The sequence below is a fragment of the Rhinatrema bivittatum genome, chromosome 2, assembly GCF_901001135.1.
Source record: "Rhinatrema bivittatum chromosome 2, aRhiBiv1.1, whole genome shotgun sequence".
Taxonomy (NCBI): domain Eukaryota; kingdom Metazoa; phylum Chordata; class Amphibia; order Gymnophiona; family Rhinatrematidae; genus Rhinatrema; species Rhinatrema bivittatum.
In genome coordinates this window covers 526,898,818-526,924,366 of record NC_042616.1, presented here as the reverse complement: position 1 = coordinate 526,924,366, position 25,549 = coordinate 526,898,818, and the positions used below count along the sequence as shown (strand labels likewise).

Sequence of the window (25,549 nt, the reverse complement as noted above, 5' to 3'; positions counted from 1 at the left end):
GGGAAAGGAGGCAATAGCCCTGACTAAAGGATAGGAAACAGAATATAGGATTGAATGGTCATTTCTCTTAATGGGGAAAGGTAAAGGCCCCAGGGATCTGTATTGTGGTCAGTGTTTTTTAAATATATTTATGAATGATCTGGACATAGGATAGCGAGGTGATCAAATTTGCAGATGACAAAATTATTCAAAGCTGAGAGATCACAAACCGATTTTGAGAAATTGCAAGAGAACCTTAGGCATATAAATGGCAGATGAAATGTAATGTGGACGAGTGCAAAGTGATGCATATAGGGGAGAAGTATCCAAACTATAGGTACACATTTATATTTTTAGATACTGTATTTGTTAGTCTCTTTAAATCAATTGCAATTGAAGAGTGGTTTTATATTAAGAAATTCTAAATAAATAAATACCCAGTGCTGGGTTCCGTACTAAGCATCATCTCCAGGAAAAGAATCTCGGAGTCATTGTGGACAATACTTTGAAATCCTCGGCCCAATGCACAACAATTATAAAAGCAAATAGAATGTTATGTATTATTAGGAAAAGAATGGAAAATAAAACAAAGGATATTACAATGCCTCTGTATCGCTCCGTATTGCGATCATGTCTTGAGTACTGTGTGCAGTTCTGATCCGCCATCTCAATAAAAATATAGCAGAATTGGAAAAGGTATAGAGAATGGCAACCAAAATGATAAAAGTGGATAGAATGGTTCCTCTACGAGGAAAGACTAAACAGGTTACAGCTCTTCAGCCTGGAGAAGAGATGGCGGAGAAAAGATGTGATAGAGGTCTATAAAATCTTGAGTGGGGTGGCATGGGTAAATAGGGAATGGTTATTTACCTGTCAAAGAATAATAGAAGTAGGAGACACTCCATGAAGATAATAGCACATGGAAAACAAATTGGAGAAAGTATTTTTTCACTCAGCACATAATTAAACAGCGGAATTTATTTCCAGAAGATGTGGTAAAAGACATTAGCAGAACTGGGTTTAAAAAGGGTTTAGTGGGGGGTCGGAGGAGCCTGAGAGAGAGAGGAGGACCGCTGGACATACCAGGTGAAAGCAAGCACTTGAAAGACCTTTTGCCTTGCCGTGTGACATCACTGCCTGCGACCGGGCTTAAAACCCCGCGAGAAGCGGCGCTTAGTCGCCGCCGGCGCGTCGCCTAAGCCGGGCGCGCGCGGCTTAGACCACCTTTGACTGCCTAAGTGTTGGATATTATATTGAATTTATGGGGCGGAAAAGAAAGGCCAAGGCCTACACCTCATCTCCGCTCACTCCAAAACTCGGACCTATGGACGCTCACTTGAGTCGACTCAACATGCCACGAGAGGATGTCAATAGAGACGTATTTGAAGTCTCATTGAGCCCCGGCATATGTCCCACACCTCCACAACCTCCTGCGACAGCGTCCTTGGATAGTTCCAGTGGAAGTAAGACTGCCAATGTAACTGGAGAGGAAGTCCTATCCGATGAGGTAGGTCATGGCTCTCCACAAACTTTGTCTTCTTTACATCAAGAAGTAGATAATGGCATAACAACGCCATTACAAGTAAGCGTCCAACCAGTGGATATGGACGCTTCCAAAGTGACATTAAGGGATTTGTGGAGGATGTTATTAAAACTTGACTCTAACGTTTCTCAAATGAACTCCTCACTTTCAAAGATGGTAAATGTTAACAAAGTTGATATAACTGAACAAGGGAAAAAATTGGCAGAGATAGAGGTTAACGTGAATACCCTGACATTAAATGTTCAGAATATACAGAGTGTGGAATCTATGCGAATATCTGATAATATGATGCTTCATAATGATATAGAGAACTTAGAGAATATGTTACGGATTAAGAATTTGCGATATGTAAATTTTCCTTATACGAGGTTAATGTCCCCATTTGAAATGTTTATTAAGTATTTGAAAGAAAACCTGGCATATAAAGATGAAGAAATACCACCTATTTCGAAGATTTACTATTTCCCCTTAAAGAAGGCTGATAAACCTGGGGATGTAGATAATTTACAATCCCCAGGAATATCAACATTCTTAGAAGATTCGTTAGATGTGATACACAAAAGGACAACACTTTTTGTGTCCTTTGTCCAAGAAAGAGATAAGGAGATCATTTTTGAGAAATCCCTGAAAAATCGAGATTTATTATTTTGTGGACAAAAGGTTTTCTCATTTCCGGATGTTTCTAAGGTTACCCAAAACCATAGGAAACAATTTCTTATGTTGAAAGCCAAAACATTAGAGATTGGGGCAACTTTTTATTTAAAGTTCCCCTGCCGATGTTTTGTTAATTATCAGGGGAAAAAATTTGTCTTTACAATACCAGAGCATATGGAGAATTTTTTAAGGGATAAAGAACTAGAAAAGTTAAATCAGGTTCAAATAACAGAAGTGGGCTAAGTATTAAAGAGACCTCAATCTCTCTCTCTGTATTATTTTGTTTTTATTTAAACTTTACTTAAAATGGCCCCCTGATTATTGTAATATAATCTACCAATTTAAGAAGTTATTGGTTGGTTGATATTTGTGTATTATTATGTGGAATGATTATATTTACTTTTTTAATTTGTTTGAAAATTATTGAATACATGTATTGTATTTGAAAACTTAATAAAGTATAAATTGCAAAAAAAATAAAAAGGGTTTAGTGAAGTTCCTGGAGGAAAAGTCTATAAACTGGTATTAGCCATGTAGACTTGGGAAAGCCACTGCTTATCTCTGGTTATGAGCAAGAAGTACTGGATCTATTCTTTGGGATCCTGCCAGGTATTTGTGACCTGACTTAGCCACTGTCAAAGACAAGGTGCTGGGCTTGATGGACTTTTGGTTTGATCCATTCTGGCATTTCTTATGTTTTTTGTAAGGCAGTGTTTCCTAACCCGTTTGCTATGGCTTTCCGGTCTGCCTTCGGACCTGATCGGGTGTGCCGGAAAATCAGCACAGCTTTATGCTCACATCCAGGCCAACACCTGAGCTCTGCACTTAGCACCTTACGACAACGAGAGAGACAGTGGTGGCTCTTTTCTGAGAACCTGTATTCATGCACGCCTCTTCAAAGCTGCAACGTGAGCCCCGGAGTGTGGTAATTAATGGGCAGCAGGCAGAGCACGGATAGCCGGGTTCTGCTTTGTGTGGCACACAGCACCTCATCTTTTTCTTCTTTCTAAACCTCCTCCTAGCCTCTCCCCTCCCCCGGGCTGAGTGAGATGGGGAGGAGAGCATGCACCGAATGTGACTTGCTCTGAGTGTTTGGAAGTAGCAGCAGTGGAGGAGTTCTGGCAGTCACGTGCTGCGGCCGAGGTAACTAACTTAGGGCCTGATTCACAAAGGCATTTCTCCCATTCTGTGTCTATGGGAAAATGCTTTGATGAATCAGGCCCTTAGCCGGCTGCCCCCACCAGTTCTGCCTTATTCTGCATTTACATAGAGAGGGAGCTGGTCTATCATGATGGATTCATGTGTCTCTCCCCCCCCACCCCCATCCCCTTGGTTAAGGTTAAGAGAGACTGGTGGGGCTTCCAGTGCTTCTCTAGCTCTTGCTTTTTTTTTTTTCGCCATGAGGCCTCTCTATGTCTACACATCATGCTCCACTGAGATTGATGTCACACAACGTATTTGTTAATGTAGGTGCGCCTTGGGCTTAAAAGGGTTGGAACACACTGCTTTTTGGTGAAAAATACAAAGCAATTTAAAGCTGTCTCGTAATTTCTTTTAGGAAACATCCAGTAGGAATTCCTGTCCATCTGAGACACAATTGGAGTAAGTCTTTTAGGACAACAACTCCCCTACCTAATTACTGAAAAACAGAAATGACAGAAAAGAGATGACAGAGAACAAACAGGACTAACTGGTGTGCACTCTAACTGCTGCTATTTATTTCATGCATGAAAGGTTCCCGGTCGCATGTTAAGGGCCATCAATCAAGACAATCCACTTACCGCTGCGGGAGCTAGTTCGAGGCTTCTGTGGCACCACGGGGCGCCCTGGCAGGGTGGGCTTTGTTGACTGAAGGGGGGGCTTAGGACTGGTTGGAGTGCTTGAAGAGCTTCTAGACCTTGCACCAACTTCTGTTTTCTGTTCAGATTTGGCATTCTTTTCTGGGGATGAGGTGGTGGATTCCGCCTTGATGAGCGGGAAACGACTCTCAGTGGTGGTCTGCTGTAGTTTAGATACTTAAAAAAAAAAAAAAATCAATCAGTAAGAGACTTTCTGAGCGTGGAGAGGGAGGGGGAAAAAAAGAATGCAGTTGTAAGTTGTGGATTAATAACAAATTCATTGCTAAGGTGCAACCTTTAGAGCCTTCTTCCATAGCTTTTGGTGTTTATTTGTACTCTTTCTACCTACGCCAGAAAGGGACACACACCAATTTGTGCACCAATATTTCTCCATTCCAGAACCAGATGCACATCTCACTAGCGAACAAGTGAAATTAGTTTGGTAATCTGAGATTTTTCCCCAGTGGTCATTGGTATTGCTTCAGAAATGCATCACACAACCCTGATGCAATTCTCTCTCTTTCAATCCTTTTTCATAAGATGTTCAGTGGTAGGACAACAGTGTTTCCTCAGAGTAAAACTGCCCTGAAGCGACAGAGCTGTACGAGCAACCTCAGATCAAACAGCACACTGTAGAGTACTGCCTGGCGCCCCTTTCTTCGGCATTAAAAAAAAACCCATTACAAATCATTAGCAATAACCACAAATATACCAGGTATATGTCTGTTTAATAAAAACACTTTTTGAGAACACAGTATCACCAAGTTACCATATCCTAATGTAGAGAGACCTCCTTGGGATCTCCACAAGCTGCTCTTAGTGAAAGGCAGGGATAGGGCGTGCAGAAGTCGAGCAAAGCATTTGCTATCACTCTTCTGTAGTGGCTGCAGTGAAGACTTCGCCTGTGATAGACGGGCAAGGAGATAGTGGTCTTTTTGATTTCATTCCCCTGTGCTGTGCCTCCATTCAGTTTACCTTCATTCACTGAGAGAGCATCCATTGAAGGACTTTGGACCCTGGAGGTCTATCCTCCCCTTCTATCGGAGAACCCACACCCTGGGGCTGTTGGGACTGTGCAAGGGACAGGATGGAATATTACACCCTTGCTGTCTTCGGGGAAATACCAGAAGAGGGCTCCACTACCATAACAGTTTTTTCCTAAAATCTACATGGGCTTTTTAAAAATAAATTCTTCAGTAGCACTAATCCCAAATTCTATTTTATATATATTTATTTTTCATTCGATTTTGATTTTCTGAGACTGTTTACAATCGTCAGGTATACGATTCTTAAAAGTGGATTTATTTCCTGTTACTTTTTAACTGTCTGAAAGACTGTACGGTCTGACATGAAAGAACTGACTGACTACATGCTCGGTTCAAGGGAAATTATTGCTGATACATTGCTGTTGGTTTCAGAAATATTTTCGAATCCTTAAAAAAAAAAGGAAAGCTGCAGAAGAGCCAACCACTTCCAATAATAATAATGTTTTTGAAATGGGAAGCTTCACAGGAATTAATGCTCCATTTTTTCCGACTAGATTGCTTAGAGCAGAGATTCTGAAACCTGGTCCTCAAAACCCCTACACTGTGACCTTATTTTCAAGATATCTACCCTGGATATTCATGAGATAGTTACATACATTTTACCCAAGAGTCAGGTTAATCTGTATATTTCAGTTATCCTGAAAACCAAACCTGTTTGGAGGTGCTAATGGCCAACCCACTGGCTTAGAATGAATCTGAAGGAGGAGCCAATTCCATGATTTTGTTGCTCTCGGGTAACCTTTCATAAAACAATTACCACATAACTGTACCTGCAGCATTTCCATCTGAGCGCTCTAAGGCCACGGCCTGATCAAGGGCATCCCTGGTGCACACATCATTCCCAAGTTTCTAAAAAAAAAAAGAAAAAAAAAGAAAAAAAAAGAAAAGTATTGACTGAGTCAGCTTGCATTTTGCTTTATACTTAGCAAGTATTTCTTAATTAATACAAAAAAATCAAGTCTGTTTTACTTGCTGGATCACTGCAAGATAGAGTATACAGAGTGAGCATCTCTCTCAATTGCCTCTGTTTCCAAATGGCAAACTACAGTAGATATGATCAATCCCAGCAGATATAGAAGTGGCGACAAGTCATTGCCAACTTAGGGTTTACATTTCGGTTACGTTTTTGTATACAAAAGGGCTAAATTGAGCATGGTAAGAAAGAGCCTGAGACAAAGTTGCCTCTTGGCTGTCTTTCTGGTATCAATACTACAAGAAAACACAGAAACATTTAAAAAAAATAATGCAAAAGATGGGGAAATACTAGAAAAAGAGAAAAAGGTATCAAACACCACCAGAAAATAGCAAAATCAAACTTCTGAATTTAGCTCAACAAACTCTTAAAAGTCTAATTTCTTCCTACATTTAGGGGTAGATTTTCAAAAAACGCGAATAGGCGTACTTTTGCTGGCGCATCAGGCGCAAGCAAAAGTACGCTGGATTTTAGTGGATACGCGCGGAGCCGCGCGTATCCACTAAAATCCTGGATCGGCGCGCGCAAGGCTATGAATTCTGTATAGCCGGCGCGCGCCGAGTCGCACAGCCTACCCCCGTTCCCTCCGAGGCCGCTCCGAAATCGGAGCGGCCTCGGAGGGAACTTCCTTTTGCCCTCCCCTCACCTTCCCCTCCCTTCCCCTACCTAACCCACCCACCCGGCCCTGTCTAAGCCCCCCCCTTACCTTTGTCGGGGGATTTACGCCTCCCTCTGGGAGGCGTAAATCCCCGCGCGCCAGCGGGCCGCTAGCGGGGCGGGTCCGGAGGGCGCGGCCATGCCCCCGGGCCCGCCCCCGAAACGCTCCCGGCACGCCCCCTAAACGCCGCGACGACCGGGCCCGCCCCCCGACATGCCCCCCTCGGAGAACCCCGGGACTTACGCGAGTCCTGGGGTCTGCGCGCGCCGGTGAGCCTATGTAAAATAGGCTCACCGGCGCGCAGGGCCCTGCTCGCCTAAATCCGCCCGGATTTGGGCGGATTTAGGCGAGCAGGGCTCTTAAAATCCGCCCCTCAGCACTTATAGAATTTTTTTTTTAACAGCACTGAGATTAGTAAGAAAAATGTAAAAAAAAAATTTTTTAATTTGCATTTCAAAATATAAATAAATCAAGACAAACTTGATACAAGAGAGTACATAGACAAATCATATTTGTACACCAGATCTTATACAAATCAGGTAGTACTATATATGCCCTCAATTAAATCACCATAAAAAGTGTTAGACAGTTCCAAAAGAAACAGGTGAGGAGCGCCTTGCAAAGAAAAAGTAAGAAAAAACCCCCAAAATAACTAAGAGGAGGAACAAATCCTATATCAATAACACAAAAAGTGAGGTTATCATCATCCAGAACCACCTATTCACCGGTATTAACAGAAACTGCCTCTCCCAGACAATGGGAGGGTAATTTTATAACTCCCAACACAGCAGCAAAGTCCACATGTATAAATGTGCACGCAGGCTTCACCGAGGATTCTGAAAGTGAACTTCTGTTTTGACAATCCTTCCTTAATTGGCCGGGTACATGTGGCATTGTCCCATGCACAAAGTTACACCTGCTCCAAAGCAGGGCATCACTTATGCATGGAAACCTGTAAGCGTACTTTCTAAAACATGAAAGCATGCACGTAAGTCGTATCCCAGCCCCAAACTCCGCCTTCCGAAATGCCTACTCCCAGTGCACGGATCAGTATGCACAAATACAGGTAACCCGCATACTTATACATGCACTGGCCCTTGGTTGATTTTCAAAGCACCACTTATGCGCATGACACAGGGCTCTATACGCACAAGTCGCCACCCCGAGAGTCTAAAAGGAAACATAGTGGCAAGGAGATAAAAAAAATATATATATCATGCACACATTTACAAGGAAACCGAATACGAATGTTAGCTCCCAAAGAGACAGCCTCTTGGCACATTCCAAGAAATTTCTCCCTACATTCCTGGGAGGCCTCAGGAAATATCCAAACTTTTCCACCATAAAAAGACAACTGAAAAAGTTTGATTTTACAAGAGCTCATATTTTCTGAAACATCTGGATGTAATGTGGGCAACATAGCCTTAAGGAGTCTGTGATCCAAGTCACAATTTGGAAGGACTACACAGAAAATTCATTTCAATGAGCTACATAAGTTCTCTTAGCTATACATAGAAACACAGAAATGACAGCAGAAAAGCACCGCATGGTCCCTTCAGTCTGCCCAGCAAGCTTATTGTAGTGTCTGCTACGCTGTGTAGGATACTCCCCATGCTTATCAGTTTCCCAGACTAAAGCAGGGAGCAACGATGGAGTTGCATCAACAGCAGGAAGGTGTATTGGTTAAGGGTAGTAACCGCCGCGCCAGCAAATGACCCCCATGCACTCTTTTCTTCATTTCCATCCTCTAGCCTTAAAGGGAACCATGGAATAAAAATACTCACCCGACACAACGTAAACCTTGATAAGAATCTGTTAGCCCCCTTTCCAGCTTGTTTTCTCTCCATCTTCATGCCTCACCACTGCCAGACCAAGAGCCGGAGGGGCTCTTCTCCAAGGCCCTTATACTCAGCTCTGCTTGTTGGCCAGCTGGGGCTGCCACAGGAGCAGCAACCAATCTCTCCTCCCTCCCTGCTTCTACGTGTTTGCTTTTTATGGTTTGCTTTAGTGAAGCTAAATATTTTTATTGTGTAGGAGCAAAAAAGGGACACATTTTTAGACCCTTTAAATAGGGATGTGCACATGAAAAATTGTGTTTGGTTTGTTTTCAGAGCAAACAAAAAATTTCCCATAGCCATTCCATTCATTCTTGAAAGTTTATGAGCGTAGATACAGTTTTACGTGCACAACCTTACACTGCATGTGTGCAAGTTGTATCTAGGTGCATAAAATCAGATTTTATGCACATAAAAATCTTTACATGCACAACCCCCTCCCCTAAAAACAAGCAGAACAATTGCACATCCCTACCCTTTAACCGATTCAGACAGCGAAAGGGACAGCGTAGGCCTGTAAAGTAGCAGATTGTTCTGGCAGGCAGCCTGGGGTGTGGATAGGACACTTCTCTGATTGGCTACCATCTCAGGTAACATTTATAGGAACAGGAGGGTAACGAGTGAACGCACAGCAATTCCAAACTGAAATGATGATATCCCAGTACTGGGGTCTGGAAAAAGGAGAAGCAAAGCTAATCCAGACACTCCAGGTACCAGGAAAAGTTAAGAAATTTATTTACATACCGCCACAACCATCTTTTGCAAAAAAACATTTATCAAGAAATAGCATTCTTTTTCCAGCAGATTGTTATTTAAAGCGGCTACGGTAGCCTGCGTGCATATCCCTGAAGTGAGAAGGCTTACAGAATTAAAACTATGAAACAGGCAGAGAAGCAGCAGCCAAATCTTCAGTGAATATCAATAATTTGTCTAGTGCTGAACAAGTTATTGGTCGTGGTGAACCTCCCATCGCCCTCCCACTCAATCAGAACCAGGGCTGGGGATCGGACATCGTTAACCTTCACAGACAACCACTCAGAGGTTCTCCCCCCCCCCCCCCCTATTTTCTATCACTTCCCAATTTAATTGAGTCTGGTCATTGCAGTCACAGTACTCAGCTGGGGGCCATGCACCAGGGCCCCTCCCAGAGTCCTACAATTGTGCTTCCTTAATCCAGCCACCAGGTGTCACTGTTGACAACCTCTCACCCCATGGGCTGTGAATGCTGTCTTCATGCCACCCACAACCCATCTCGATCCAGAAAGCGGAAGATCTGACTCGAGAATCAAATCCAGGTCATCCACATGGCTGTGCTCGGTACAGCCACTGAGCCACCAGTCCGGTGAGGTTTCTTTTTTTTTTTTTTAATTTTTAATTTTAACAAATTTCCAAGTATCCACTTGTTATGAGAATTACAATGTAGTATAGTAAATATTAGGGATGTGAATCGTTTTCCATATCGTCTTAACGATAGAAATCGTGTGGCAGGGCAAGAAAATCGTCTTAGGCACGATTTTTTAGGTAAAAAATCGTTAAAAATCGTTTTGTCTGATTAGTGCGCACTAACTCAAGTTAGTGCGCACTAACGGGAGTTAGTGCGCACTAACTGGGAGTTAGTGCGCACTAACTGAAAATGATACAATTTGACACTTTTCAGGTCAGTTAAGGTCAGTTTAGGAATGAATATGTATTCCTATTGGCTGCCCTCTTATTTATTCATGTTACCAAGTTTCCTACTGACAGTATATGGGGGATGGGAAATGGAAACAGTTGGTAGCTTGACAAAACAAGTAATGTGATCAGTCAATGTGACTAGAACTTGTGCCCTAACCCTGATACCAGGGGTATTGTGATCTTCCTGCACACAGTGCCCTATCCCTATTAATACCAGGAGTGTTGTGATCTTCCTGCACACAGTGCCCTATCCCTAATACCAGGGGTGTTGTGATCTTCCTGCACACAGTGCCCTATTCCTGATACTGGGGGTGTTGTGATCTTCCTGCACACAGTGCCCTATTCCTGATACCGGGGGTGTTGTGATCTTCTTGCACACATCCCGATATCAGGGATAGGGCACTGCATGCAGGAAGATCACAACACTCCTGGTATTAATAGGGATAGGGCACTGCATGCAGGAAGATCACAACACTCCTGGTATTAATAGGGATAGGGCACTGCATGCAGGAAGATCACAACACCCCTGGTATCAGGGATAGGGCACTGTGTGCAGGAAGATCACAATACCCCGGAGGAGTGAGGGTCAGGCAGCTCCCCCCTGTCTGTGAAGCCAGCCTCTCACTAGTAATGCAGGGAGGGAGCTGTCTCAGACTTCACCATCCTCCCCCCCACCCCCTTACCCACACACCATTCACTAGCTGGGACATGGGGGAAGTCAGGAGTGAGGGTCAGGCAGCTCCCCCCTGTCTGTGAAGCCAGCCTCTCACTAGTAATGCAGGGAGGGAGCTGTCTCAGACTTCACCATCCACACCCCCCCCCCTCACCCACACACCATTCACTAGCTGGGACATGGGGGAAGTCAGGAGTGAGGGACAGGCAGCTCCCCCCTGTCTGTGAAGCCAGCCTCTCACTAGTAATGCAGGGAGGGAGCTGTCTCAGACTTCACCATCCTCCCCCCCTCCTCACCCACACACCATTCACTAGCTGGGACATGTGGGAAGTCAGGAGTGAGGGTCAGGCAGCTCCCCCCTGTCTGTGAAGCCAGCCTCTCACTAGTAATGCAGGGAGGGAGCTGTCTCAGACTTCACCATTCTCCCCCCCCCCCCCTCACCCACACACCATTCACTAGCTGGGACATGGGGGAAGTCAGGAGTGAGGGTCAGGCAGCTCCCCCCTGTCTGCGAAGCCAGCCTCTCACTAGTAATGCAGGGAGGGAGCTGTCTCAGACTTCACCATCCTCCCCCCCCCCCTCACCCACACACCATTCACTAGCTGGGACATGGGGGAAGTCAGGAGTGAGGGTCAGGCAGCTCCCCCCTGTCTGTGAAGCCCGCCTCTCACTAGTAATGCAGGGAGGGAGCTGTCTCAGACTTCACCATCCACCCCCCCCCCCCTCACCCACACACCATTCACTAGCTGGGACATGGGGGAAGTCAGGAGTGAGGGACAGGCAGCTCCCCCCTGTCTGTGAAGCCAGCCTCTCACTAGTAATGCAGGGAGGGAGCTGTCTCAGACTTCACCATCCTCCCCCCCCCCCTCACCCACACACCATTCACTAGCTGGGACATGGGGGAAGTCAGGAGTGAGGGTCAGGCAGCTCCCCCCTGTCTGTGAAGCCAGCCTCTCACTAGTAATGCAGGGAGGGAGCTGTCTCAGACTTCACCATCCTCCCCCCCCCCTCCCCCACACCCCATTCACTAGCTGGGACATGGGGGAAGTCAGGAGTGAGGGTCAGGCAGCTCCCCCCTGTCTGTGAAGCCAGCCTCTCACTAGTAATGCAGGGAGGGAGCTGTCTCAGACTTCACCATCCTCCCCCCCCCCTCCTCACCCACACACCATTCACTAGCTGGGACATGGGGGAAGTCAGGAGTGAGGGTCAGGCAGCTCCCCCCTGTCTGTGAAGCCAGCCTCTCACTAGTAATGCAGGGAGGGAGCTGTCTCAGACTTCACCATCCTCCCCCCCCCCCCCTCACCCACACACCATTCACTAGCTGGGACATGGGGGAAGTCAGGAGTGAGGGTCAGGCAGCTCCCCCCTGTCTGTGAAGCCAGCCTCTCACTAGTAATGCAGGGAGGGAGCTGTCTCAGACTTCACCATCCTCCCCCCCCCCCCTCACCCACACACCATTCACTAGCTGGGACATGGGGGAAGTCAGGAGTGAGGGTCAGGCAGCTCCCCCCTGTCTGTGAAGCCAGCCTCTCACTAGTAATGCAGGGAGGGAGCTGTCTCAGACTTCACCATCCTCCCCCCCCCCCCCCCCACCCACACACCATTCACTAGCTGGGACATGGGGGAAGTCAGGAGTGAGGGTCAGGCAGCTCCCCCCTGTCTGCGAAGCCAGCCTCTCACTAGTAATGCAGGGAGGGAGCTGTCTCAGACTTCACCATCCTCCCCCCCCCCCTCACCCACACACCATTCACTAGCTGGGACATGGGGGAAGTCAGGAGTGAGGGTCAGGCAGCTCCCCCCTGTCTGTGAAGCCAGCCTCTCACTAGTAATGCAGGGAGGGAGCTGTCTCAGACTTCACCATCCACACCCCCCCCCTCACCCACACACCATTCACTAGCTGGGACATGGGGGAAGTCAGGAGTGAGGGACAGGCAGCTCCCCCCTGTCTGTGAAGCCAGCCTCTCACTAGTAATGCAGGGAGGGAGCTGTCTCAGACTTCACCATCCTCCCCCCCTCCTCACCCACACACCATTCACTAGCTGGGACATGTGGGAAGTCAGGAGTGAGGGTCAGGCAGCTCCCCCCTGTCTGTGAAGCCAGCCTCTCACTAGTAATGCAGGGAGGGAGCTGTCTCAGACTTCACCATTCTCCCCCCCCCCCCTCACCCACACACCATTCACTAGCTGGGACATGGGGGAAGTCAGGAGTGAGGGTCAGGCAGCTCCCCCCTGTCTGCGAAGCCAGCCTCTCACTAGTAATGCAGGGAGGGAGCTGTCTCAGACTTCACCATCCTCCCCCCCCCCCTCACCCACACACCATTCACTAGCTGGGACATGGGGGAAGTCAGGAGTGAGGGTCAGGCAGCTCCCCCCTGTCTGTGAAGCCAGCCTCTCACTAGTAATGCAGGGAGGGAGCTGTCTCAGCCTTCACCATCCACCCCCCCCCCCTCACCCACACACCATTCACTAGCTGGGACATGGGGGAAGTCAGGAGTGAGGGACAGGCAGCTCCCCCCTGTCTGTGAAGCCAGCCTCTCACTAGTAATGCAGGGAGGGAGCTGTCTCAGACTTCACCATCCTCCCCCCCCCCCCCCTCACCCACACACCATTCACTAGCTGGGACATGGGGGAAGTCAGGAGTGAGGGTCAGGCAGCTCCCCCCTGTCTGTGAAGCCAGCCTCTCACTAGTAATGCAGGGAGGGAGCTGTCTCAGACTTCACCATCCTCCCCCCCCCCCCTCACCCACACACCATTCACTAGCTGGGACATGGGGGAAGTCAGGAGTGAGGGTCAGGCAGCTCCCCCCTGTCTGTGAAGCCAGCCTCTCACTAGTAATGCAGGGAGGGAGCTGTCTCAGACTTCACCATCCTCCCCCCCCCCTCCTCACCCACACACCATTCACTAGCTGGGACATGGGGGGAGTCAGGAGTGAGGGTCAGGCAGCTCCCCCCTGTCTGTGAAGCCAGCCTCTCACTAGTAATGCAGGGAGGGAGCTGTCTCAGACTTCACCATCCTCCCACCCCCCCCCCTCCCTCACCCACACACCATTCACTAGCTGGGACATGGGGGAAGTCAGGAGTGAGGGTCAGGCAGCTCCCCCCTGTCTGTGAAGCCAGCCTCTCACTAGTAATGCAGGGAGGGAGCTGTCTCAGACTTCACCATCCTCCCCCCCCCCCTCACCCACACACCATTCACTAGCTGGGACATGGGGGAAGTCAGGAGTGAGGGTCAGGCAGCTCCCCCCTGTCTGTGAAGCCAGCCTCTCACTAGTAATGCAGGGAGGGAGCTGTCTCAGACTTCACCATCCTCCCCCCCCCCCCCCCCCCCCCCCACCCACACACCATTCACTAGCTGGGACATGGGGGAAGTCAGGAGTGAGGGTCAGGCAGCTCCCCCCTGTCTGCGAAGCCAGCCTCTCACTAGTAATGCAGGGAGGGAGCTGTCTCAGACTTCACCATCCTCCCCCCCCCCCTCACCCACACACCATTCACTAGCTGGGACATGGGGGAAGTCAGGAGTGAGGGTCAGGCAGCTCCCCCCTGTCTGTGAAGCCAGCCTCTCACTAGTAATGCAGGGAGGGAGCTGTCTCAGACTTCACCATCCTCCCCCCCCCCCCCTCACCCACACACCATTCACTAGCTGGGACATGGGGGAAGTCAGGAGTGAGGGTCAGGCAGCTCCCCCCTGTCTGTGAAGCCAGCCTCTCACTAGTAATGCAGGGAGGGAGCTGTCTCAGACTGGTATCAGGGTTAGGGCACTGTGTGCAGGAAGATCACAACACTCCTGGTATTAATAGGGATAGGGCACTGTAAGAGATGACTGTAGTAGATTGAATAAAGATCTGATGTTTCTGCTCTCCTCACACCAAACAAAAACAACACACAAGCAGAGAAGCCCTTCTTACAAAGCTGAGCTAGTGAGTTAAGTAGGAGGAAAAGTAAACATACTGGTGCCAGTGTGGCTACTTAAAAAATACACTTACCAACAATCAATTACATATATTTGAACTGTGTACAGTTCCAGCCAGGACCACCTTTCTAAAATGCACAGTGATTGGCAAATTCAACATGCACTAGCATTTCAGGTGCCTGCTAACAAAAATAATAAACAAACAAGTTCTAGTCACGTGAGTGCTGATCATTACATTACTTTTTTTGTCAAGCTTCCAACTGTTTCCATTTCACATCCCCCCAACCATATTGGTAACATCAATAGATAAGAGCACAGCCAGCCAATAGGAATACATACATACATATTCATTCCTAAGTGACCTTTACTGACCTGGGAAGTGTGAACACTTTGTTTCATTTTCTGTTGGTGTTCGTTAGTTTCCAGTTCCATTTCCCATCCCCCCAACCATCACCTCAGTGGTAACCTTGGTAATATCAATAGATAAGAGGGCAGCCAGCCAATAGGAACACATATTCATTCCTAACTGACCTTCAGTGACCTGGAAAGTGTTTATTTGTATCATTTTCAGTTAGTGCGCACTAAATCGAGTTAGTGCGCACTAACGGGGAGTTAGTGCGCACTAACTCGAGTTAGTGCGCACTAACACGATTTAACGATTTTTAACGATAAATCGTTAGAATTTCTATTGTATCGTGTTCTATAACGATTTAAGACGATATAAACATTATCGGACGATAATTTTAATCGTTGAAAAACGATTCACATCCCTAGTAAATATAACATAAATCAATATTATTATAAGCATACACTTCACAAGAAATAATGTTAATCTACATTGTTATATAATAAAAGAAATATGGGAGAGAGAGCTGCAACAAAAGAGCGTTATCTACTATTCATAAACAAATACATCAGGAAAAAGGCCTATTTGAACAGAGGTCACAGCAATTTACTTCATTCCAGATCTACATTGGAAAACTTTAGGGATGGGAATCCAGGAACGCTCTCAAGTGGGACGGCTCATAATACACATATTGTTGCTGTTGACATTTTAAATAACATTTACAAGGATAACGCAACTGGAATACTGCTCCTTTTTGCAAAGCCTCAGCTCTCATTTGCAAAAACAATTTCCTTCTAACCTGGGTTGCTTTCATTAAATCAGGGTAACACCATACTTTGTAACCATGAAATAATACATGCCTATTCCTGAAAAAATTCCTAAACACCATATTTCTATCCATCAGAAAAGCGAGAGAGACTAATAAGGGTCTCCCCTTCTTGAAATTACTAATTCTTGCGAAGTCTCTAATAAGGCTGAAATATCCAGTGGTGCCACAGGTTCCTCCGAATTTGTTTCTGTATATGGCAAATAATAAGCTTTAGTTATTACTGGGGCAATACTCTCAGGCAGTTTTAATACCTGCATTAAATACGATTTAAAGAGTTCAATCGGAGAATTATTTTCAATAACAGGAAAATTCATGAAACGCAGGTTATGAGCTCGCATACTATTCTCTGTGTTTTCAAGCCTTCTGTTAGTACTTTTCTCCCCCTGGACAATAGTATTTTGAACTTTATCCAGTTCTTTTATCTGATTTTCCATTTCTCCTATTTGCTTGTTTTGTTCTTCAACCTCTTTGACATTAGCAGTAACTTGAATTTTTAGTCTCTTGCACTACTCCAGTTAAAGTCACTATAGATTTTTCTAATGACTGTAGAGCTGCCCATATAGTGGTCAAAGTTATTTTCTCACCATTTAGCGTTCCTTTCTTCGCTCCTCCTAATTCCAATGAGGTGCCGGCAACCATCTCCAAGTCTGAGATTCCCAGCGTTTCAACTGACCCCAGCCTCTCTCCTTCACTCCTCCGATTAGGCTGGGTCACAGCTAGCTCTGTGATGACTTTTTCCATTGATGTTAATCCCTGCAGAGCCATCTCTCCCGTCCCTCGGGTAACACCCATCGGGGCTACGGCTTCCCAACTTCCTCGTTCGCCTTCAGAACATGGTGGAGCCGGCCTATCTGGACATCCGGGGCTCAGCGATGTCTCAGGGGGTCATAGTGGAGAGCACACGCTCTACTGCTCTCCCCTCAGCGACCTGCTCACCCGGCGTTTGCTGTGTCACTGCCGTGAAGAAAGTCCCGATGCGGGGCTGACCGTTGTTTTTAGGAGTGGAGGTAAGATCCTCCGTCCTCAGCCGCGCTTTCCTTTTAGTGTGGGGCATGATATAAGTGGGGTAATCTTATTCAAAAACAGCAAATATACGGAGCTCTTCACGGCACGTCTGTTCAGTCGGCCATCTTGTCCTCTCTCCCAGTCCGGTGATGTTTCTAAGAGTGAAGGAAAGCCTCCCCCTAGGTCTCTGGTGAAGAGATCCTGAGGATGATCTTGCTTTATATTATGTTCAAGCACTCTCTTCACTAATTAGCTGTAGATTATGAATTAGGTATTATTAGCACCAACATTAGTCACAGTCACCATCTTAACTAAAAAAGGATACCTGAACTTGGGACAGCTGTAAGAATATAAAAATGAAGAAACTAAGCACAAAGGAATGGAGGAGGAAGAAGAGAAAGAACACACAAACTAATCTAGAAGGAACCCCAAGGTAGAGGATAAAAGCCTGGTAGCAGAAAGAAACACGTATCAGTAACAAGGAAGCCTATCTGTATATCTGTTCCTTATTTCTGCAGCAGCTGTGCAGAGTCCTGTGAATAAGGACTTGTTCGAGTATGGGAGCGTCTGGAAGAAGGTTTGGGCTATACAATGAACCAAGTGCTGTCATTATATCAGGGGTGGCCAATGCTGGTCCTTGAAAGCCACAAACAGTCCTGGCTTTCAGGATATCCACAATGATTAGGCATGAGATAGATCTGCATACAGTGGAGGCAAGCAAATCTCTCACATACATGTTTCATTGTGGATATCCTGAAAACCTGGCCTGTTTGTGGCCACCCCTACATTATATTACACTTCCAATTCAGAGATGTCCCAGAAGTTTTTGGTATTATACCTGAACCATATTCAGAGTAAAAAGCTACAAAGACATTTTTTTTAATCCAGAAGAGCAGAATGCCCGCATACCCAGAAGAGATACCTCAGTACTCTTGCCTCCAAGTTCCTGCACCATTCAAGAGGACAATCACATGAGCTATCATGTCTTGATCCATAACAAAACAAGAAGATGTAATTCCTACACATTTAACCAATACATGCATAACTGGGACAAAAGACTATAAAAAAAATTATGAATTCTTTTACATATAAAGAGAGGGTGATTGTATGTTTCAGTGATGGCACAGGATTGCTCATACTCTGAATGCATTAACGAAGCCTTCAACTCAACTGTTTTAAAGTCATTCTGTTTCACAACAAGGCCAATATTCAGCGCTACTTAGCCAGATAATTGGTGGACAGGAAATGGGCGTTTTGGGGAGGAATTACTTATCCACTTAACTTAGCCGGCTAAGTGCCCTTATTTGGACTATCTGGTTAAGGTAACCGGATAAGTTAGACCTACTCAGTAGCAGGTCTAAAGTTAGCCAGATAAGACTTATCCGGTTAATTAGCAATTTCTTCAGGGATATTCAGCAGCATAGCCGGGTTGCTGAATATTCCTTGTAGGTTAGCTAGATAAATGTTAGGAAGAAGAATGGTCGGCAGAAAAAGGAAGGTAATATTGCTCCTGTACAGGTCCCTGGTGAGACTTCACATGGAATACTGTGTACAATTCTTGGGGCCGCACCTTCAAAAGGATATAAACAGGATGGCATCTGTCCAGAGGGTGGCTACTAAAATGGTCAGTGGTCTTCATTCTAAAGCTTATCTAAACATGTGTATTCTAGGGTTCTCAAACCTTTTTCTGTCAGGACACATCTGAAAGATGGTTCTCACATGCGTGACTCACTGAACACATGACAGTCAAGACTAAATGTTAATGTACACTTTGTATCCTCAGGAACCCCACTGCCCCGCCCCTCAGCAATGGGTTTAAAGCAGAACTAGAACATGCGATGAGGTTGAAAGGGGGCAGACTCAGGAGTAATCTTAGGAAATATTTCATTATAGAGAGGCTGATGGATACGTGTAACAGCCTCCCAGTGGAAGTGGTGGAGGTAAAAACAGCATCTGAATTCAAGAAAGCATGGGATAAATACAAAGGATCTCTAAGGAAGTGAATTCTAAGAGGATGATAATGCTAAATTAATTGGATGGATGGGCAGACTGGATGGGCCATATGGTCTTTTTTTGTCTTCGTATTTTTATAATTCTATGAGCATCTCAGATGCTAAACAATCAACAGTTAGTCCAAACCAGTGTGATTCCTGGGAACGTGCGGATTTTATAAAAGCTATGCCCTTAGAAAAGAAGAGAAGAATGTACCATGTCTTCTACAGCATGCCTGTGTGAGGCTCTTGCCATGGGCTGATCATCCGGATATAAAATCAGGGACCTCCTAGTGGTCTTTGTGGAGTTTTAGTTCCTTTTAAGATGCAAAAGTAAGGCCCAGAGCTTTAGGGCAAGGAACCCTAAGAGAAGTAAAGGTTTTTAATCTTAAGATCAAACCCAGTGAATGATAAAAAAAAAAAATTAACTTAAAAATCACTTGGGGTTTAAATTAAGTAAATGATTTTGTTCTGGATGGAAGCTTTCATCGTCGCTTCTTCCCCTAGCTGGAGTAATTTGTCAGAGTGTCCCCTAACCCAAGGGATAGCATTGTCCATCCGGCAAGTAAAGGAGAAGACAGATACACAATTGATTCCAGTGCCAGGGAAAAGACAAGGGACGCTGAGCCACCCCCCAGATGCTCACCATCAATTAAATCACTAGTGAGGTGCCTACCAGGAATGGAGGGAAAAAGTAGAGCAGAAACTGGAGAATGCAAGAACAAACCAAGGATTCCAGGTATCTCAAGGGACATACTTAAGGAAAAGATGATCCTATATGCCGGGTAACCCAGGGAAACTTCATTTTCAACTCAAGGATACATTCGGGACCCCAGAAGATACAACAAAGAATCTATTTAAAAGAATTGCTCATCCTTGCAGGTACAGATTAGCGTTAATCTATTGTGCAAGAATGCAATTATAATCAGACTGCTGGAAAAGGCACTGATGATCTCAGTATGCATCCACTGAATGTGGAGGGAAGGAAACAATTTATTGTGCTGCAGAAAGAAACTGATATCTTGATAAATATTCATTTGAATAAAAATGTCAGTGAAGATATGCAAATACATTTCCTTATTTGTTATGTATTGGAGGGCATGGCTTTCTTTCATCTTTGCACAGACAGAAGTGGTAAGTTGTAAGCAACCTTTGTTCGCTAACTGGCTAATTTGAAAAAGAACTCGTGTGCGCCGATAAACACGCTTTATCGGCCCGTAAGCGGACATACACTGCAAATTTGTATCGTGCGCGCACATCATTTAAAATATCCCTGCTGCACATGTGCATGTGGTCTTAAGAAGTGGCTTGAGTAAATGTCCCACGCATATTGCCACCAGGGCTTTAGCAACTTGTCGAAAGATTTGTGCCTCTGTCAATAAAGCATCCAGATCGGACATTCAGCTTCTAATTCTGTGTTGTCGCCTCCACAGCATGTCACTGTCCACGCGTCCATGTAAGCACTCGTAACATAGAATTATGAAAAAATAAAATAAACACAGGAGAAACCCAACTCCATGGGGTGGCAGACAGATTTTGTGAGGTCTAGCATCCTGCTGTCCTAGAACACCTGTTACAGGTAAACAACTCTGCTTTCTCCTAGGACAAGCAGGATGCTAATCCTCACACATAGTGAATCCCTAGCTACAGATTGTTCCCGAACAACAAACAAAACCAACAGGCATCCAACCAAGTGCCAATAGGCACACCATTACTGGTGTTGTTGGTAACAAGAGGGAAACAACCTGATCCCAAAGAATGGGCCCCAAGCAGGAAGAGTTGGGTTTTACAGCTGAAAGAGATTCCAAAGGACAGACTGGCTGAAGCTGCGTTGACCATCACTGTCCAGACAGTAGTGAGAGGCAAGTGGGGAGGGAACTCCACGTTGCAGCCTTGCAGATCTCGTCCAAGGGGGCCGCTCTCAAGTGGGCCACTGAAGCTGCCATGACTCTGACAGAATGAACCTTGACGTGGCCCCCAAGCTGCACTCCTGCTTGAGTATAGCAGAAGGAAATGCAATCTAATAGCCAGTTGGACAGTCTGCTTAGCAACCACAACTCCTAATCTATTCCTGTCAAAAGAGATGAAAAGTTGCTCTCTGTACCTTAGATAATCATGATTCTTGAAGTGTCAAGAATCATGATTTTGGGACGACCCCGCATAAAGTGACACACTATGGGTTGCACAGAGATGGGTGAAGCATCCACACCCTGGTGGTTGGCATCGATAGCACTCAGGTGCACCCTAACGGAGCTGTTTTTTAAGCCAACGTCTTAAAAGTGCAGAAGGTAGTCAAGTAGTTTCAGTGTGGAGCAGGAGAATGGGTCCAAGCCGTGGCTCTCACACCACACGGAAAATCTCCTCCACTTCAGGCCATAAGACTACCTAGTGGAAGGCTTCCTGGAAGTTACCAGGACCCAAGAGACACCATTCGACAGGCCAAGAGGCTGCAGAATTACCTTTCAACATCCAGGCCATCAGGGATAAGGCCCTGAGGTTGGGATGGTGCAGCCTGCCCTTATCTTCCTTAATGAGGTCTCCGGAGGAGATGGGTCCGAAGGAAGGTCACAAGAGCCCTCAGAAGATGTCTCAGAGGTATCATCCCCCCCACAGGTCGTAAGGGGTGTCATCATCGCTGAGATTGCCTGGAGACACCTGTGGAGGGCCCCTTCCCATGCCCCGCAGCTTGGGCATCAAGGGCCCGGCATCGGACCAGGCAACACTGGCTACAGAAGCAAAGGCTTCTACAGTGCTGCGGGCCTCGAAGGGCTATTCTCCTCTTCAGAACCAAGAATGGAGATAGCACCAGAAGGAGGATGCAATGGTGACCGCGGGGCATTAATGGAACCCCGGGTACCGGTAGCGGCTGTGAGGGAAGAATGCCGAGAAGGATATCAAAGCACTCCTGCAGTGTGCCAACATATAGGGCGCAGGCTCCGGCATCAGTAGAGGCACCGGCACCTTGATGCTCTGCAGGGCTTGGACGACTGCCAGTTGCATCCTGAATTGCAACTCCTCCTGGAAATCCGAAGACAGGATGGACAGAGGAGGGGGAGATGAAACCAGATCTCCCTCTGAGCCCCGAGGGAGATAGTTACCCGGCACCGGAATCGGTGGGGAACTCCTGGGTTCAATGGAGGGCTATGCTTCCTTGCTGCAGGGTCACTTCAAGGGCAGATACTGGTGCCGAACTGAGCCTGGCACTGTGCAAAGACGGAGACCGGTGGTGATGCTTCCTGGACTTCCCACGGTGCTTGGCCCAGTCTTTTCCCGGTGCCGAGGAAAGAGACGATCCAGAAGTCCTTGAGCAAGAAGAGACCGACAAATGTCGATCCCCGGCACCCCTCTCCACTGAAGGCCTGGTGAAGGGGTGGAAATTGAAGGCTCAGTGTCTATTGGTTCCCCTCAGCCTTTCAGAGTCAATGCCCCCGACGCTGGAATCGAGGATTTGGGCTTTTACAACCTGAAGAGCTTCTCCATTTTATCCAGGCAGACGCGTTGGCCCTTGGGGGTCATCTGGACACAAAAAGGACACCGCCGAACATTGTGCAATGCTCCCAGTCAAAGGATACACACCTTGTGTGGATCCATAAGGGACATCGTCCGAAGGCACTGGGGACACCAACGAAAACCTTGACGCCTCCATGACGAAAAAATGGCCGGCAAGCAGTCAATGACTAGTGGACAGGATGCCACTACTGGGAACCGACCACACAGAAGGCAAACATTTACCATGCTGCCCACTACCTGAAACCGGGAGTAACGGAGAGGGACCCGGCATAGGAAAAGAACATTTTCCAAGAAAAGAAAATGGCACGAGCTCCACAATTGCGAGATGATAGCGGAAAAGAGGAGACTGAAGAGAGACCCCGCTTAGACACATGGATAGTGGCATGCTGGGCATGTTCAGTGTGCCAGTCAAAGTTTCTAGAAAGTTTGATATAAGTTTTCTGTGCTGGGCTCCATCTGATGACATCACCCATGTGTGAAGACTACTATCCTGCTTGCCCTAGGACAAATCCATTTTTTTTCATGTCCTTAGAGGAGAGAGAGAGAGAAAATATGATACCATATATATTTACCATTGTCAGAAGGGCACTTTCAACTCAGGGTGGGTTTTTTGGTGGGGGGGGGGGGGCTGTGGTGTTACATTGGTATGCTACAGACCTTTGCACCCTGGCCATGGAGGAGAGAAAGAAGGACTTGAACAATTAAATGTAAATTAGTTATTTACTCTCTCAGATAATAGGAGGACTAGGGAGCACTCCATTAAGTTAGCAAGGATCTCATTGAAAACAAATTAGAGAAAATGTTTTTTCACTCAATGCATAATTAAGCTCTGGAATTCATTGCCAAAGGATGTGGTTATGGCAGTTAGTGTAACTGGGTTTAAAAAGAGTATGGATAAGGTTCTTATGATTCAAACCCACCCTGAGCTGAAAGTGCCCCTCTTACAGTGGTAGATATATAGTGTCATATTGACTCTTTACAGTGCGCTTGCTTTCTCTCTCTCTCATATATATATGGTAGTTCGACAGTCTTGAAGACCCCTCTGGTTCTTCATCCTAAGCGCTATCCACTTGACTCTGAACCCTCATGTTGTGCTGATATCCCTAAAACTCGAGATCTCCAGACGTGCTCCTCATCAGGACTAGCAATAAAGTTAAATGGACAACGCCAATGCATGCCATGGTCAGCATTTCTAAAATTCGGAGTTATGCACACAACTATTGGCCCTGCCCCTTTTCTGCCCATGGGTATGTACTGTGTGTGCTTTGTGTCTTTTTTAAATTTGTGTTGTCACGCGCAGCCCACATACGCATATCTGGGGCCTTTTTGCGCAAGCAACACTTTAAAAATCTACCTATAAGCGCACCACTTTGGAAATACATGATTTTTATTTTATGGAGGACATTACTGTGTTCAGGCTACCAGTGAATATATATGAATGTTTAGCATAAAGAGAGAGAGCAAGAGATTTAACTCAACTGAATAAAGCTATCAAAGATAACTATAAAAAAAAAATCTAAATGTACTATAGCATGCCTTGTTTATAACAAAGACAATGATGGCCGAAAACAACCAAATTGGCCCATCTAGTCTGCCCAATAGTAATTCTTCTACTTTGGGTAGATGAACATATAACATCACATAATTAATCCAATACCAGTTCCGTACCCTGCATTTTTTACCTGAACTTTCAACTCATTTCCTACCATTGCCCTCCACATCAAAACCAAGCATAACCAAAATCTGTTAAAATGCTAGCCTCTACCACTTCCATTAATAGGCTGTTTCAAAAGCCTTGTCATCTTCCTTCTACAATTCTTACAAGACCAACAATAAATCTTTCAAATGCTTCCCTATCACCAACTCCTGTTTCGTCTGGCATTGAATTCACTAAGTGCCCTCATTTACTCCCTGGGTTATGTATTTAGCCTTAATCCTAAAAACAAGGATGAGTCATAGAAAACTGTTTCTAGATAACTTGAAGCTCTACATTTCCTGCAACCATCGCCTAGAGTAGGCGTGACCAACCAGCATCTTGCAAGCTGCATGCAGCTTTTTGGAGAGAAATCCGGCCATACTGAGTCAGACCAAGGGGCCATCAAGCCCAACATCCTGTTTCCAACAGTGGCCAATCCAGGCTACAAGTACCTGGCAATTACCCCAAAACTAAGTATATCCCATGCTAGTAATAGCAGTGACTATTTTCTAAGTCAACTGTTTCCTTTGCCTACTATATTCTGCGATCCTCCCTCTTTTCAGCAGCCAGCTTGCAGGTGAAAGTTGTTACAACTTCCACCCAAGAATCAGCTACTGAGAAGGGGAGGATCGCAAGGTGCAGGAGCCGCCTGCCTTCACATTCAACATCCCTGCCAAATGAAGGCTGACAGATGTCTGGCTGGCCCGCCATGGATCCCATCCCGTGGCAGGCTAAGATGAAGTCTCGATAGGCTGCCGCAGAAGAGAAATGTTAGATCGCTATAGAGCCCATCCTGTGGCAGCTAAGGCGAGACCCTGACAGACAGTGTGTTTGTATGTGTGTGTGTGGGCATGGAGGAGCAGCTTACGATCCATAACAGAGAGCATGGGAGTAACATGCGCAGATCAGCAGTTATACCCATAACAGAAGGCAGGGGGGTAACCTGCACGGAGCGACAGTTAATAACCTAAATAAAAGAAAACTTGCTGGGCAGACTGGAGGGAATATTTGGGTCCCTGTCTGCTGACATTTACTATTTTGATATATGTGTGAGAAACTGTCTGTTCCTGTGCCTTTGTGAGACCTGGTGAAGGAAATATTTGAGAGAATGAACATATGTAAGAGAGAGAGAGAGAGAGAGAGAGAGAGAGAGAGAGAGTGAGTGAGTGTCTGAGGCGATGCATATGCCTATATGAAAGCATGTGACAATGTTTTAAAGAATGAATGTGCATGTGTGTGAGAGACAGGAAAAAGCATGTGGCCCCCATCCTCCCAATTCACAATAATCTCATGATGATTGGTCATCAAACGATTCCAGGTATGGAGCGAGGGATATTTTTCATAAACAAAATTTTTCTCAGATGGCATCAAGATAACATTCAGCCCAAATA

At 46.1% G+C, this 25,549-nt stretch overlaps 1 protein-coding gene across 2 annotated transcripts in view; it reads right to left on the bottom strand.

The window, feature by feature from the left end:
• Positions 1–25,549, bottom strand: part of CARMIL1 (capping protein regulator and myosin 1 linker 1) — a 511,281-nt gene that overhangs the window by 22,222 nt on the left and 463,510 nt on the right. For both annotated transcript variants that reach the window (XM_029590792.1, XM_029590793.1), the window contains exons 34-35: positions 5,831–5,909; positions 3,958–4,191 (exon numbers count right to left, since the gene is read on the bottom strand). In XM_029590792.1, coding sequence (XP_029446652.1) covers positions 3,958–4,191; positions 5,831–5,909 — 313 coding nt within the window. The remainder of the gene's footprint in view (positions 1–3,957; positions 4,192–5,830; positions 5,910–25,549) is intronic.